At 40.8% G+C, this 15,568-nt stretch overlaps 1 protein-coding gene and 1 long non-coding RNA gene across 2 annotated transcripts in view; one reads left to right on the plus strand and one right to left on the minus strand.

Moving 5' to 3' along the window:
* Positions 1 to 3,589: 3,589 nt before the first annotated feature.
* LOC148126728 (vomeronasal type-2 receptor 26-like) lies at positions 3,590 to 15,276 on the minus strand. The gene is made up of 3 exons (XM_087928300.1): positions 14,382 to 15,276; positions 6,659 to 6,785; positions 3,590 to 4,485 (listed from the first exon to the last, which is right to left on the minus strand). The coding sequence occupies exons 1-3, from the start codon at positions 14,793 to 14,795 to the stop codon at positions 3,590 to 3,592; spliced, it is 1,437 nt and encodes a 478-aa protein (XP_087784426.1). The 5' UTR covers positions 14,796 to 15,276.
* Positions 3,660 to 15,568, plus strand: part of LOC148126729 (uncharacterized) — a 41,583-nt gene continuing 29,674 nt past the window's right edge. Inside the window, exon 1 of the long non-coding RNA XR_015742494.1 lies at positions 3,660 to 3,742. This is a non-coding gene — a long non-coding RNA (uncharacterized LOC148126729). The remainder of the gene's footprint in view (positions 3,743 to 15,568) is intronic.

Genomic DNA, 15,568 nt, shown 5'->3' on the forward strand with positions numbered 1-15,568 from the left:
AGCCACACCCATCAAGCCATGCCACACTCACTGGTAGTAAAAGTTTTTGAATCCCACCACCAGTGGGTTACTATAGTAGTGTATACCAAGATGATTGAATAAGTTTTACGATCAGTGGAATGAGGCTCTAGATATATTAAGAGGAATTAGGCTCTAGATATATTAATGGAACAAAATTCTTGTTTTTGGGAGCAGATGGTGGCAGAGAGAAAAGCAAAGTTTGAGATTTTTGAACTGTTTTTAATACCTCTGTTCTTAACTGACCTCTTTGATGTGGAAATGTAAGCTGAATTTAAGTCTTGTCCCACAACCCAGATGGTGTTGTAGATGAGATAGCTGTCCAGGGTCAGGATCCAATCAATCATGTCTTTCCGCACAACCACCAGTTCTTCTGTCTGTCTACACCATCTTCAGGCTTTTACTGAAAAGGCATCCTTGGGGATGAACATCTGTAAGTTTTCCTTGCAAAGAGAACTAGGAACTGAGCAAAGATTTTAAAATTATCATAGTGTTCTCATTCCCTTTTCTTTATTAGAAAGGAGAAAATGCCACCAATGTGTTTCAAGGGATTTTCATTAAAAATAACACTAAGACTAAAATCCCACTGAGCTATGGTGATCCAGACTTTACCTACAACATGTTCAGAAATATGTGTAAGTATGGCATCTACAATTCTCAGTCCTGACAAGAACGAAATAGGCTCTGAACCATAAACAAAGACATTGACTTTTACCTGTTTGTAATATTCATCTGAATTGAAATTCTGAGCAAAGACATTGATTGAAAAGCTTTGATATATAACTGCACAGATGTCATTCCTTAACATCAAAGAAGACATTGTCCTCATGAACCTCTCCCCCTGGTCATTATCTTCAGCAACGACAGCAACCAAGGTCCACTTGAAGTAGAGAAGCTGGATCATCCCTGGGTATTTGACTCCTTCAGTAGGGAGCATCGGGTAGAAGAAAGGAAAATGAGTTTTATCCTTCAGACACTTGGAAGTAAAACTATAACTGATCTGAAAGAAATGGAAGATGGTATTTTATATGTAACAAGCAACGTCCAAATCTTATCATTTGCATAAAAAGTCATATTTTTCATTTGCAGAGGAACTCTGATTTAAAGTTTCATTACTCAAAACTGTCTCCCCAAGAAAGACACAGCTGTGGGATTTTGTAGGTGCCCAACATGGTAGAAATCTGGATGGAGATGCCAACCTCAGACTCTTCCAGAACAGCCACTGTGTTTTTCTGCTTTCCACACCTGTAGTTGGGCACATTGGATTCCCCATCTGAAAGGAGATCCCGCAAAGGATCTGTAGTCATCTGTACCTTAAAGTTCTCATAGATATTATAACCCAGGGTGATGTTGGGTAAGAGATGGTCATTCTTGTTAATGGAGAAAAGGAAGGGCATAAATTTCCAATAAAGCTTGCTTGCTTTTCTGCAGGTACAAACATATCAATGAAAATAACATTTATCTTTCATTCCATGGTAGCATATTTAATACACTCAATCATAATTTTGCTTCCAAACTGTTTTCAATATTCCAAAATATTAACAAAGAAAAACAATAAAAACAATAAAACATTTAAAATCACACATTATTATTTAAGATTTGCTCTCCTAATTGGTTAAAACTAACACAACTTCAGTTTCACGTGCTGGTCTTCTAACGTTTGGTTCCGCATTTGATGAGCTACTTCCTCTGTCTTAGTAAATGTAATTTATATACCCAGAGAGGTAAAGAAATGACCTATTATCTTTTTATATTTTAATATCATAATTTTGGGGGGAGTTGTATCAAGAGTTTAGACTGATTCAAAATGGCTGCTGCATGGATGATATTAGAAATTGTTAATTTTCACCCAGGAGAATTTATGGGTAGATCTGTAGGTACCAGTGAATCCCATTTAAAGATGAATAATGAGTCCTTATTTTGAGACAAACAAATGTGGGAACCCAAAAATAATTTCTTCTTGATTTTACTGTTTTATTTGCCACTTATGCTTCAGCAATTTATTGAAAAGAATTTTTGCTCAGTATGACCAGGATTGGCCTTAGGGTTTCCAAGTGCCACTCAATTAAGACTCCTTTTTTTTTTTTTGCTTCTAGTTTCTTGTGAAGGTTGAGCTAGCAATTTATTTTCTGTATTTCATTTGTAAATATGGCTATGAACATTGGACTTTTTCCCTTCAACCGAAAAGAATGAACTTCTGAAAACTAGGTGTTTCTAAAGGAATCCTTTATTGAAAGGGATTTTATCTCAACACTAGGCAAATCAGAGTCAAAGATACCCCCAGGAATACAGTCATAGATAAAGGAAGTTAAAACCCCTCCCTTCATTCAGATATGGATTTTTGTCAAACAAAGAACCAACAAGTGAATTCCACCCTCTCCTTCTCTGGGAATGTATCTTAGCTGAGTTCTCAGGAGTTTCTTCCAGGGCTGGAATTTTTATGGTTCCTTCCCATCTTGTTATCTCTTCAAGAAGTGACAAGTTCCTGGACATCTGGATCCACTCCTCCCATTATATATCATGTGCAAGTTATACAGAACCAATATAGGATTTACTATATTCAGGTTACATCAAAAAGGATTACTTGTACCAACTCCCCCCCTTCTTCTTCCATTGAAGAATGGCAGATACACGGATCTGACAATGGCATTTATTATCCACAAGTTATATGACAGCTTGGAAGCCTTTGACACAATGATTCAAAGCTCATTATGGTTCCTGCAGTCATTCACAAAGACCTGCAGACTCACATCCAGAAAAAATAGAAATGAAATGCAACTATTAGTCCTATTAACAGAATAGTCCAACCTAAGAAGAAGTCTACTAACAGTTTTCCATCTTCCATGGACCTCTGGAAATGGGGTGATTTGGAGTTAATGTTTCTCATTTCCCATACTAGGCACATACGTGACAGTGTTGCTATTGCAGTGTGTACCAAGATGATGGATGGATTTCTGGATAGGGGAATGGGGTTCTACATATATATAACAAAATTTTTATCTATGAAAGCCGATGATTGCAGAGAGAGAGAAGCAGAGGTTGAAATATTTAAACTGTGCATAAAGATTCAGTAAGAGGAACCAAAGAAAAGACCAGCACTTGGTGGAAAGAAAAAGAGAGAAAGACTCTGAGAGAAATTTATGTATTTAAACACACACAAAAAGAGGAAATATATTTCTTAAATCCTAGTGGTTTATAGGTTTATTTCTATTGTGATGCAAAAGAAAAACAAGTTTATGTTAGTGTTTGTGTGTGTGTGTGTGTGTGTTGTGTGTGTGTGAATATATGCATTTTTTACAAATTTTAAAGGACATAGTAACTTCTTTGAGTTATGTACTGGCCTTTGGGAAAAGGTCATATGAAAAGTCCATTTCTATTTTAATTTGATATCAAATGTTCTTTTGTATTCAAGTCTGATCTTAAGTGGTTTATTGGTTTATTTATTTTGTAATGTGAAACAAAAACAGATGTGTATCAATGCATGTTTTTTCAGAACTTTAATGGAGAAAATAATTTATTTGAGTTCTAACTGGCATCTACAGGAAAGTCCTATGAAAAGTTCATTTTTATTTTATTTTGTCATCAAATGTTCTTTTGTATTCAGGTCCGGTCTTAAAAAAATAATGTAGCACTTGGGTGTAAAAATGCAGCATAGCAAGCCAGTGCTTGAAGCCAAGATGGAGAAGATCTGCACAGCCACCATGTACTTCCCCTTTGTGCTCAGGTAGGTGGGAAGGAAGGATATCCAGACACTGCAGAAGACCAGCATGCTGAAGGTGATGGGCTTGGCTTCGTTGAAGGCCCCAGGGAGATTCCTGGCCAGGAAAGCCACCGTGAAGCAGATGAGAGCCAGGAAACCCATGTAGCCAAGGGCAAGGTAGAACATGACAACAGAGCCTTGATTACATTGCAGGATGATCTCTGCAGATTGTGAGTACATGTCTAAGTCAGGGAATGGGGGAGAAGTGCCCAACCAGATGCTGCAGAGGACAACTTGGATGCCAGAACAGGAAAGGATGATAGAATTGGCCAAGGTCTTCCCTAGCCATCTCTGTATATTATTTCCTGGTTTTGTGGCAAGGAATGCTAATACCACAGTGACTGTTTTGGCCAAGACTGTAGAAATGGCAACTGAGAAGATGTTGGTGAAGGCTGTTTGTTGGAGAAGGCAAGTGGCTGTCTTTGGCTGGCCAATGAATAAGAACGATGTCAAGAAGGAAAGCAAGAGGGAGATGAGGAGGATGTAGGAGAGATCCCGATTGTTGGCTTTGACTATGGGAGTTTCTTGAAATTTAATGAAGATTCCCAAGGCTAAGATTGTTACCAATGACAGAAGTAAGGCAAGAGTAGCTAGGATGATCCCCAAATGTTCTTGATAGGATAGGAAAGTTTCAATCTTAGGTATGCAATTATCTCTGATGAAGTTTGGAAATCGATCGGCTGGACATTTGGTACATTTTTCAGCATCTGTGAACAGAAAGATTAACATCAGCAGTTTCTTCCATCAGATGCATTTTGGGAATAAACCTGGAACTGGTGTACAAATAAAAGAGAACTACAAACAGATAAACAATTAAATAATAAGCAACAGCTTAATCAAAGAACCTCCATGAACAATTCCATCAACATTGACAGGGCAACCCACTTATATATGTAAATAGAGAGCAAACCCCACTCCCTTCTAACATTGATGATGTTACCTAATTGGGTAAAGAAATGTCCGCAGGAAAACAACAAAGTTCAGGGAGCAACAAGGACCCAACATGGGGATGGTGTACATAAATGTGTATGGAGAATGTATGGAGTAGTACACAGCAATGGCTATGCTATTTAAGTGTTATATTGCAGAAGGACAAATGCCAAAGGCAAGTGAGAGTCTCTGCAACACATTTGCAGGATGATCTTTGGCTACTTTTAGAGGTTACATCTTTTGCATTCAGATTCCCCATGAACCATGGTTTAGAGTTCTACCAATAGATTCAACAGTTTGTTTAAATATGATAATTGGTTATTTGAAGTTACTCTGCACTCCCCATCAATGATCCTGGAGAGGTTGTCTTTGAGATACCCTGTACTATACTAGTTCAAGCACAGATACAGTTGTACTCAAAGATTCAATGCCCTTTCCAGATTCTTCTAAGAAGGAAACTACTTTTCCAATAAACCAATAAAATATCCTTTGCAAATATGAATGCTCCCATTCACTTTGAACAAGGAGATGTCTAAATCTTCTGTTTGACAGCAGTTCCCCTGGCTGGTGGTTTCCCCTGTTTCTTTACCTTCCCATCCACGCTAGGAGAGTGTGGTAGAGTAAGGTAGGGTAAGCAAGAGGAGAGAAACAGAGATGGTATTCAGCCAGTTCTGACCAATTCTGGAGAACCAGTAATGGAAATTTTGAGTAGTCCTGCCTGACTGGTCCTGCCTGTTGAGGTAATTCCCCATTAGGAGAATGAGCGCATACAGGGAGACGTAGTGAGAGAAGTGTTTGAATAATACACACACAGCACACAGATACACTGTACAGTTAATGTGGGTTTTTACTTTCAATAAATGTTTAAGCACAGTCCAAACACAGTCCAAGTCAATGCTTGGACTTAAACACAGTCAGTATTCAGTCCAGGGATAATTCCAATATCAAAGTCCAGTATCAAAAACAGTTCAGTAACAGACTTACATCAAGTCCAAAAATAACAATCAATTAGGAGGAACGGCAATACTCTCCAACAGAAGGAAACAAAGACTCACTCACACTCTCTTCTGAGACTTCCTGAGATTAAAACAACCCAGGTTTCTGGCTCCCTCTTATGGCCATTTGCAAAACCACACCCAATTGCAGTTTTTCAATCTCTTTAAGACATAAAATGTCTATCCTGGTTTATATATTTCCAACCCAAGCAGCTGTTAGGTGACTTACATTCCTAACACTGCTCCCATCTCTTCTCTGCCTCCCAAGTCCCAGCTGATTGGCTGGGTCTTTTTTAGTTGCCCTGCACAGGAGAACAGAGCTGGAAAGCAGGTTAGTGAGGTGGGGAGGGAATGGAGATATTGCAGTATTGTTCCCCTAGAGTGGGGTGGGAATGGAAATATTACAGTATCCCTCCCCTGCCACTCCCAGCAAGCCATGCCCACCAAGCCATACCCACAGAACCAGTAGTAAAAAAAAATTGAATCCAACCACTGAAGGGGAGGGGAGGAGGAGAGGGGAGGGGAGGGGAGGGGAGGGGAGGGGAAGGCAAGGCAAGGCAAGGCAAGGCAAGGCAAGGCAAGAAAGGGAAGGGAAGGGAAGGGAAAGGAAAGGAAAGGAAAGGAAGGGAAGGGAAGGGAAGGGAAGGGAAGGGAAAGGAAAGGAAAGGAAAGGAAAGGAAAGGAAAGGAAAGGAAAGGAAAGGAAAGGAAAGGAAAGGAAAGGAAAGGAAAGGAAAGGAAAGGAAAGGAAAGGAAAGGAAAGGAAAGGAAAGGAAAGGAAAGGTAAGGTTATCTGTTTCTCTAGAGGTCCATCAGTGTACAAGATGATGAACAAGAAATGCTATCTCCCTTGTAATGCTAAACTCTTATTGATCCCTATCTTTGAATATTCTGCTCACAATTAAAATTCCAGGATTATTGTCAGAGTATAGTTTCCCCAAAAGTCTGTCACCCACCTTCCACAGTGGAGATGGTTCCTTCTGCACAAGGAAGACAGTCATAGCAACAAATAGGTTTTCCTTCCTGAGCCACCTTCATGAATCCAGGATGACAGCCTTCCACACATCTGGAAAGAGGCAGGGACTAAAGACAGGAAGGAGAAATATCATGAAAACAAACTTATTTTTAAAAACATGACAAAGGAAGAAGGGGGTGGTGATCTCCATTTCAAGATTTATCTTTGACTAATTACAAGTCAATAAGAAATGTGAGGTTCATCAAACAGATTGAACTGTGATGGGTTCTTGTGCTCTCTGAGCTTGGATGTTTGCTTGCAGACTTTTTATTACCCAAACTAGGTAACATCAAGACCCAAGGTGGAGCAGTGGTTAGAATGCAGTACTGCAGAGTAACTCTGCTGTCTGTGCCTGCCTGCAATCTGGCTGTTCAAATCTCACCAGGCTCAAGATTGACTCAGCCTTATATCCTTCTGAGTATCAACTCGTAAAGCATTCCTATGGTTCTTCTTATTGAGTTGCCATAAGCAGGAGGGGTGGAGCCTGAAGGAGCAGTATGGAAATTAAAACCAGAAGTACGTTCCAAACTTATCTCACAAAGATTATAGCTAGGCTACTGGATCTTCTGCCTAGGAAAATCCTTCATTGGAAAATTTAATTGATGACACCCAGCCCGTGAATGTGCTTTGTTGGAGAATATGATTTATGACACACCCAAGGGGGATAGGGGAAACAGGGTCATGGGTGAATGTATATCACATATGTCAAAGTTGGCTTCATATGGGTCAATGTGAACATGTTGCTCCTAATAAATCCTAATAAATCTTTGGATTCTATTTAAGCTTGGCTCTAGGCTCAGGATTTAATTAGGGCAATCACTGGAACCCTGACACCAAGATCGGAAAATGAGGACCCAGATTGTTGGGGGCAATATGCTGACTCTTTAAACCACTTAGAGAAAACTACAAAGCACTGCAAAATGGTAAATAAATCGAAGTACTATTGCTATTTCTATCATCAGCACACTGATGATGTTACCTAGTTTGAGTAATGAAATGCAAGAAAACAACCAAGCCCAGATAGCACCAAGAGCCCTTCATTTCAACCCTGAGCTAGAGTACAAATAGTCTCCTTCATTAGATTGAACTATGTTCAGGGGTGGGATTCTACCTGGTTGGACCGGTTCTATAGAACCGGTTGTTACAATTCTGTGCAGTTCAGACAACTGACAAATCACACCACTGGCTGGCCCTGCCCCTCTCCACCCTCCCCTCCCCATCCAGTCACTCCTTATCTGGCATGCATGCCATCCAATTTGCCTAATTTTGGGTAAGTTGCTATTTTTCCTTGCCACCCACCCCCAATGATCAGCTGTTCTGACTATCAGCAATGCTGCACAATTTAGATTAGCTAGACAGCAGGAAATCATTGGATTTCTTGCTTTCTAGCTAATCTAAATCATTGTTGTACTGCTTTGCCTTCACCCAGGAGGTTTCCCTGAGGCCCAGTCAGGGATGATATTCCAGGGGTTGTGGGGGAGAGAAGTGGCCTGAGAGCAGAGCTGAACCTTCCTTAGTACTGAAGCTTCTGTTTTTCAGTGCAGACTCAGGCAGCAGATTGCAGAAAGGTAGAACTGTGAGTGATTCTGTGATTCTGCAAGCAACTCAATCTGCCTGCCTGCTTTGCCTGATTTTGGGTAAAAGTTGCTCTTTTTTTATAGAAAATTCAATATTTACATAAATATTTACAATATTTACATAGAAGCCATGCTCAGCCAGTCACATAACCACCAAGCCATACTCAGTCAGCAAGCCACACCCACCCAGTCACATGACCACCAAGCCACACCCACAAATTAGGCCATGCCCACAGAACCGGTTGTTAAGAAATTTGAAGCCCACCCTTGATTGTGTTATTCCCTCTTCGTTTCTTCCCCCCTTTGATATTTCATACACACTGCAATTTTTAGACCTTCATTTAAAATTTAGACATGAATCTCATCGAGAAACTTTTTGATTGGACTCTGTATGGGCTAAGTAAACAGCACAACATGACTGGCTCCAATCAACCTCCCTTTCCATAGGCTCAGTGAATAGTTTGTATGAAAATTGAAGACTATATTTTGATGAGCTCCTCAGTAACTGATAAAGAAGATGTTCACCCTCCCAATCATCTGATGCAAAAGCATCAGAGGTGGTATTCAGCCAGTATGGACCAGTTCTGGTGTAATTTTGAGTAGTTCGAAGAACCAGCAAATACCAGCTCTGGCTGGCCCCACCCACCCACCCACCCGTACTGTTACCTCTCCTATATTTCCTTGTTTTTTAGCTCAGCTGATTCATGCAGCTGAGTGGATTGCTGTGCCTCAGCTGAGCTAAAAAACAGGTCAGCCCACCAGCACTGACACAGAAGGCGGTTTTTGTGCACTGCACACACGAAGCACACTCTTATAGAACAGGTAGGAAAAATGTGGAATTCCACCACTGAAAAGCATGATATTGAAAGCAAATGCCACCTACCTGAGAAATGCCACCTTCAGTGGAATGATCTACTATATATATTAGTACCACCTTGTGCAGCATCTTCAACTGTGTGATACTCTTCTGGTCAATGGTAAATTTCAACCCCTGGAATGCCTAACTTTTTGTTCTGACCCAAACCTCGTTCAAATCAAACAAACACAAAGTATATATAAAAGCAAACATTTTAATGCATCTCTGTGAATTGTCCCAGATAAGAGCAAGCCTTTTCAAGATTGTGAAAGGCTGACACAAACACAAGATGAATTGGAGAGAAATATCCAAAGCCAAAAAATTTCTCCAAGAACAAACCAGAATGGACAGGACTTCGACGAGAACTTTGAGTTGAAATAATCTTCTTTGCTTCCTGCAAAGAACTCAACCCTTGAGGGCTGGCTTTTATCCCTTATGGAAGGGGCCATCACCTTGCAGCCTTACTCCTGAATCACCTGTACTGCTGCAGTTGGTTTTTCCTTTGAGCAGCCCTTGTGCACATGCGCACTGGGCACAGGCTCCTCGGGGTCCTCTGCATCACTGCTGCCAGCCTCCATAAGCTCCGAAGGCAGCACTCCACTCTCTGATAGACCTGGCCCCATCCCTGCATCACACGCAAACCCCTTCTCTGAGTCCTCGCTCTCCGAGACCTCAGCCATCCGCACCTGCTGCCACAACACTTTTGAGAGATTTCACTTTCTTGACAGATTTCTTGGGAAAAAGATCCCAGCTCACAATTTCCAGGTCAACTGTAAGATTACCCCTTCTCATCCAAATATATCCCATCTTTGCAACTGATCTGCACATTTCTTTTCTAAATATTCCTTCTCTGTCTCTCTGCCCTACTATCATTCCAAAGGTGCCTTTTCAAAAGGCAACTGGATTTTCTTTGTTTTCCTTGTAGGCGTTTTCATTTCTCATGCAAGAATCTCCTTCAGTTCAGAACTTCAAAGAAAAGCCAAGAAAGTCCAGTTGCCTCTTGAAAAAGCACCTTAAGGACAACCATAACCTGGATGACTGAGAATCTCCATAGACACTCACTGTTCTTGCACACTACAAATTTGGGCTTTCATTAAGACATGAAGTTTATCAGGGAAACATTGGATGGATTCTTTGCTTTGGCAAAGTAAACCAGATTATTTGCATCACTGGATCAGACTACCCCCTTGTTCTGACCCAGCTCCCCAAACAAACCCACTGGTGTGAACTGCCCCTGTTGGAATCTGATTCTGAGGAGGAGTTTGAGTAGCTGACAGGGAGTGGGAGTGTGGCTCCGCTGGCTGTGGAAGAAATTGGGGAAGGGCACAGTCCAGCTGGGCATTCAGAAGAAGACCCAGGGCAACCCCCTCTTCATCCTAGGGCATGCAGGGAGGAACGGAGAAGTGAACAATGTGAGTTATGTGGCTTATGGGGGAGGAAAGGGCTCTGATCCCCTTCATTAGCTGCAGCTGGGAGACTGTTTAAAAAGGCAAACTATGTACAGCAAAGTTTCTGGAAGCAAAGTGTGAATTATCTTTGTTTGTCAAGCCTTATCTAGGTTCTGGCATCCTCCCAACTGTGTGTGTTTCGTTATCTTTTGAAGTCTGCAATTCCTTATCCTCATTAATTGCTGCAGTGTGGTTTGTGTTGGTTTTTATTTATAATTTATATGTACTTTGTGTTCAAACTGAATTTCTTTAAAAACTGTTCTTGGGAGAGTTTTTTCTCCAGCCAATGATAACTGGACATTGGGGGCCAAGTTGGAGGTACTAAAGGGACTTTACCTACATTTGTGACTTTGTTGCTTTTGTGCTGTGCCCTGTGCTGGGTCATCACATGAACTCAAAAGATTCCTTTATTGGGAATGCTGGCAGCCCTGGCAAAAAGTTTTTCTCAGAGGCTAACAAGTCTTTCCAGCCAGAAGATGAATTGTAGTCTGCCACACCTATTCATCTCTGCCCCCTGCCTTTTATCCCCGGAACTAAGGTGGGGCCTTGCTAGCAATGATGGCTCTTCCTTCCCCAGGATCAGCCCACGGCTTTCCACTGCTCTCCTCTTCTCTGCCGTCTGTGCAGCCACGTATCAGGCACTGGGCCCAGCTGTTCCTCCTCTTCTTCATCAACCACCTCCACATTTGAGGGAGTTGACTCTCCATTTGAGGCTGACAGATGGCCCAGGCTCTGCCTCAGTGGTGCTATTCTACTGGTTCATCCCAGTTCACCTGAACTGGTAGCTCCAACGATCCTCTGTGAGCAAACTGGTTCATTCCAAAGATCAGCTGCTGGGCCCTCCCAACCGCCCCGGCTCTATAGAGACTTTTATTTCCAGTTTTTCAACCTCAACTGCTTTGCGCGGCACAGCTGATTGCTGTTTTACACACAGGGCTTACAGCAGAAGGTAAGTTGCAAACACTGAGCATGCACAAAGTGCACGCTCATACCAAACTGGTAGGAAAACTTTGAAACTTACCAGTGCTCTCTCTGTGTCTCTCTCTCTCTGTCTCTGTCTCTCTCTCTCTCTCTCTCTCTGTCAGGTCCATTCCCACTTCCCCCTCAGAGCTCCCAGGTTGCCCTGATGCTGACTCCCATGCCTCTGCCTCCTCCTTTGATTTGGCTGCTGGAGAGGCAAGCCACAATACTCCCATTCGATAATCTTGGTGAATCATTTATTTATAAAATGGAAGATTGTGTATTTTATAGGTATCTGCATAGCTTAAAAGCACTGAAAGCAAACCCCCACCACACCACACCATGCCACATCACACCACACCACACCATGCCATGCCACACCACACTACACGACACCATGCCACACCATAGAAGTGGAATATTGTTGTTGCACCTTCAATGTAATAAAACATATTTTGTCCCACCTTGTTCAGCATTTCCATCTGTGTGATACTCATCTGATCTACTGTAAATTCAAAATACTGGGATACCCGTTTTGCTAGATTCCCGAATTTCACTTTCTTAACAGACTTGTTGGGGAAAATGACCCAGTTCACAATATCCAGGTCAGCTGTCAGATCTCCTCTCTCATCCAAATATACATCGTCTATGGAATTATTGTGAAACTGGGAGCTTTGAAGGAAGGAGTGAAGCTGGAGAGGAAAGTAAAAAAAGAGTTTTGTCCATTCTGGAGAGGTCAGAACATTTATCTCTTTCTCTGCTAAAAAAAACTTCATTTTCTAAGTGTCCAATATGTCTAGAAAACTATCAGTAAATACAAGAATAATAAATGCTGTAAATCAGACCATGAATAAAAAGGACAGAAGTTTAAACAGCTGGTCATGTTCATGATCTGACCACTTTATTTTAGCAATGATAATATAAAGCCTTAGTAAGACCATATCGAGAGTACTGCATTCAGTTTTGGTCACCACACTGTAAAAAAGATGTTGAGACTCTAGAAAGAGTGCAGAGAAGAACAACCAGGATGATTAGAGGGCTGGAGACTAAAACAGTTACAGGAACTGGGCATGGCTAGTCTAGTGAAGAGAAGGACCAGGGGAGACAGGAAAGCAGTCTTCCAGTAGTTGAGGGGCCACCACAGAAAGGAAGGGGTCAAGCTATTTTCTAAAGCACCCAAAGGCCAGACAAGGAACAATGGATGGAAATTGAACAAGGAGAGATTTCACTTAGAAATAAGGAGAAATTTTCTGACAGTGAGAACAATCAGTTGTGGGAGCATCATCACTCAAGATGTTCAACAAGAAATTGGACTGCCATTTGTCAGAAATGATGTAGGGTCTCCTGCTTGGGCAGGGGTTTGGATTAGATGACCTACAAGGTCCCTTCCAACTCTGTTATTCTGTAATCTGTAATAATAACAATAACAACAACAACAACAACAATAATAATAACAACTTATCTAAAGACAAACGATCATTTTATTAGTGTTTTATCAGCATAAAAATAAAAAAAAATTCTCTGAGACCTCGCAGTACTCCTCACAGAGAGAAAGATCAAAGGAGACATATATGAATGCAGTACAATAACAGGACCAAAACCCAAATTAAAAAACACTTCAAGGAATGAGATTGAAAAATGGATGAACAACCCAGATATCAAAGGGTTTACTTCAAAAAAATAAAAAGGAAAACACTAAAAAAAAAAAAGAGGGGAGAATGAGAATGAAGGAAATGAACGTTTAGAATTAAGTTGGATTTGAGTTTCAGGAAGCTCTAATTTTTCAGAATAAGTAACCAAGGTATCTGCTTACAAAACTGATTTCCATCAGGGGAAACGTGGCTGATGGAAAAGAAATACCTGCCAAGTCTCCAACCTGGGAGCTTCCACCTTCATGCCTCTATTTCTCCCTGCTCTTTTGGATGTGGATACATAAGCTGAATTTAAGGCCCTTCCCACAGCCCAGATGGTGTTGTAAATGAGGTAGCTGTCCAGGGTCAGGATCCGATTGATGTCCCCTTTCCTCAAAGCCTCCAGTTCTTCTTTCTGCCTGCACCGTCTCCAGACTTTTACTGAAAAGCCATCCTTAGTGGATGAACATGTAAAGGTGTTCTTCCAAAATTTAAATATAGATGTGACAAAGAGATTAAAATCATCGTAGTTTGCCCATTTCCTTTTCTGTATCAAGAAGGAAAAAATGGCACCAAAGTATTTAAAGGAAAGGTTAGCAAACATTATGTCAATAGTGAGATCCCAGTGAGCAGTGGTGATCCAAACTTTTTCTACAGATTGTTGCTGAACACCTTGAAAAATGTGTTCTACGATCAGCATTCCAATCCGAAATGAACTAGTCTCTGATCCATAAACAAAGACATTGACTTGCTTCCACTTGTAATATTGTTTAAAATTTAAACTTATCAGATGCACATTTAGTGGAAAGCTTAGATAGATAACTGCACAAATGCCATTCCTTAACATCAAAGAAGACACAGTCCTCATGAACCTCTCCCCCTGGTCAGTTTCTGGAGCAAGGAGACCAACCAAGGTCCACTTGAAATAGAGGAGAAGCTGGACCATCCCTGGGTACTGGACTCCTTCAGCAGGGAGCATCGGATAGAAAAAAGGAAAGTGAGTTTTATCCCTCAGAATCTGGGAAGCAAGACTGTAACTGATCTGAAAGGAGTAGAAGATGGTGGTATTTTAAATTGAACAAGTAAGTGCAATTCGATTCATTTCCAAAATCCAACCCTTCTTTTCATTTACAGGAGAGGATCTCTGATGGGAAGTTGCATGGTTTAAAAATGTATTGTGAGAAAGACACACCTGAGGAGTCTTGTAGATACCCAACAAAGTTGAAATCTGGATGGAGATGCCAGTCTCAGCTCCGTCCAGAACAGCCACTGTGTTTCTCTGCCTTCCACACCTGTAGTTGGGCACATTGGCCTCCCCTTCTGAAAGCAGGTCTAGCAAAGGATCTGTAGTCATTTCTACCTTGAAGAAGTTCTCATAGATATTATGGCCCAGTGTGATGTTGGATAAGAGGTGGCCATTCTGGTTGATGTCCTCAATAGCAAAAAGGAAGGGCAAACATTTCCACAAAAATTTGGTTGATTTGCTGCAAGGTATGAACATATCAGTGAAAATGCCATTTAACATTTCTTTCAGGAGAATGTTTTTAGTCAACTCAATCACAATTATTTTTTCCAAATAGTTTGTAACATTCCAAAATTTTACCATTGGAAAAGAATAAGAACAATAGAAATTTTTAAATCAATTTCATGTGCGGGTCTTCAAACTTTTAATCTCATATTTGATAATTTGTTTCCTCTCTCTCTTAATGGTACCCAGATGGTTAAAAGAAACTATTCACTATGACTTGTTTTAAATTTTAGATATTTTTGGAGTTAGAATTCAGAATGACTGAAAAGGGCTGCCACCCAGAAGACATTTAAAAGTAATTAAGACTTTTGAGTGAAGGTTCAGCCACTGTTGGATGGACCTTTGTTAGATGTTTTGTTGTTTCTTGGTTATTTTCCTGTTTTCATTTTTCTTTTACCTAGACATATTAGATACTAGACAACACAGTATCAACAGTAGAGATCTTCAAGTTTCTAGGTTCTATCATATCACAAGACCTAAAATGAACACCTAACATCAAAAACATCATCAAAAAAGCACAACAAAGAAAGCCCAAACTGCCCAAGGAGCTGCTGATTTAATTTTATACTTTAGAGCTCAAAATGAAATTTGCCACCTACGGGTGGGTGACAAGGGGACCACAAGACAGAATCAGGTAGTAAGTTGGCAAAAGGAGTAGATCAAAAGGAGAGCACCTTGTATTTTCGGAAGGCTGTAACTGTAAATATTCATTGGAAATGCAGTGGCTGTACTGAAGTACAGGAGAATCGACTTACGTGAAGAATGTTGTTGAAGGACTTCTGTTGAAGTTTAATGGTTGAAACCTAGCCTCCTTCGCAGAGACTATGGCACTAATGAAATAATCTCCTGAC

The sequence above is a fragment of the Pseudonaja textilis genome, chromosome 2 (assembly GCF_049901715.1).
Source record: "Pseudonaja textilis isolate UNSWEBS1 chromosome 2, rPseTex1.2, whole genome shotgun sequence".
In the NCBI taxonomy this organism is placed as follows: Eukaryota; Metazoa; Chordata; class Lepidosauria; order Squamata; family Elapidae; genus Pseudonaja; species Pseudonaja textilis.

Coding starts and splice junctions, on each gene's coding strand:
- LOC148126728 (XM_087928300.1), bottom strand. CDS start 14,795: ATGGTAAAATTTTGGAATGTTACAAACTATTTGGAAAAAATAATTGTG. Junction 6,786..14,381: donor GTATCTACAAGACTCCTCAG/GTGTGTCTTTCT, acceptor TCCTGTCTTTAG/TCCCTGCCTCTTTCCAGATG. Junction 4,486..6,658: donor AACCATCTCCACTGTGGAAG/GTGGGTGACAGA, acceptor TTCTGTTCACAG/ATGCTGAAAAATGTACCAAA.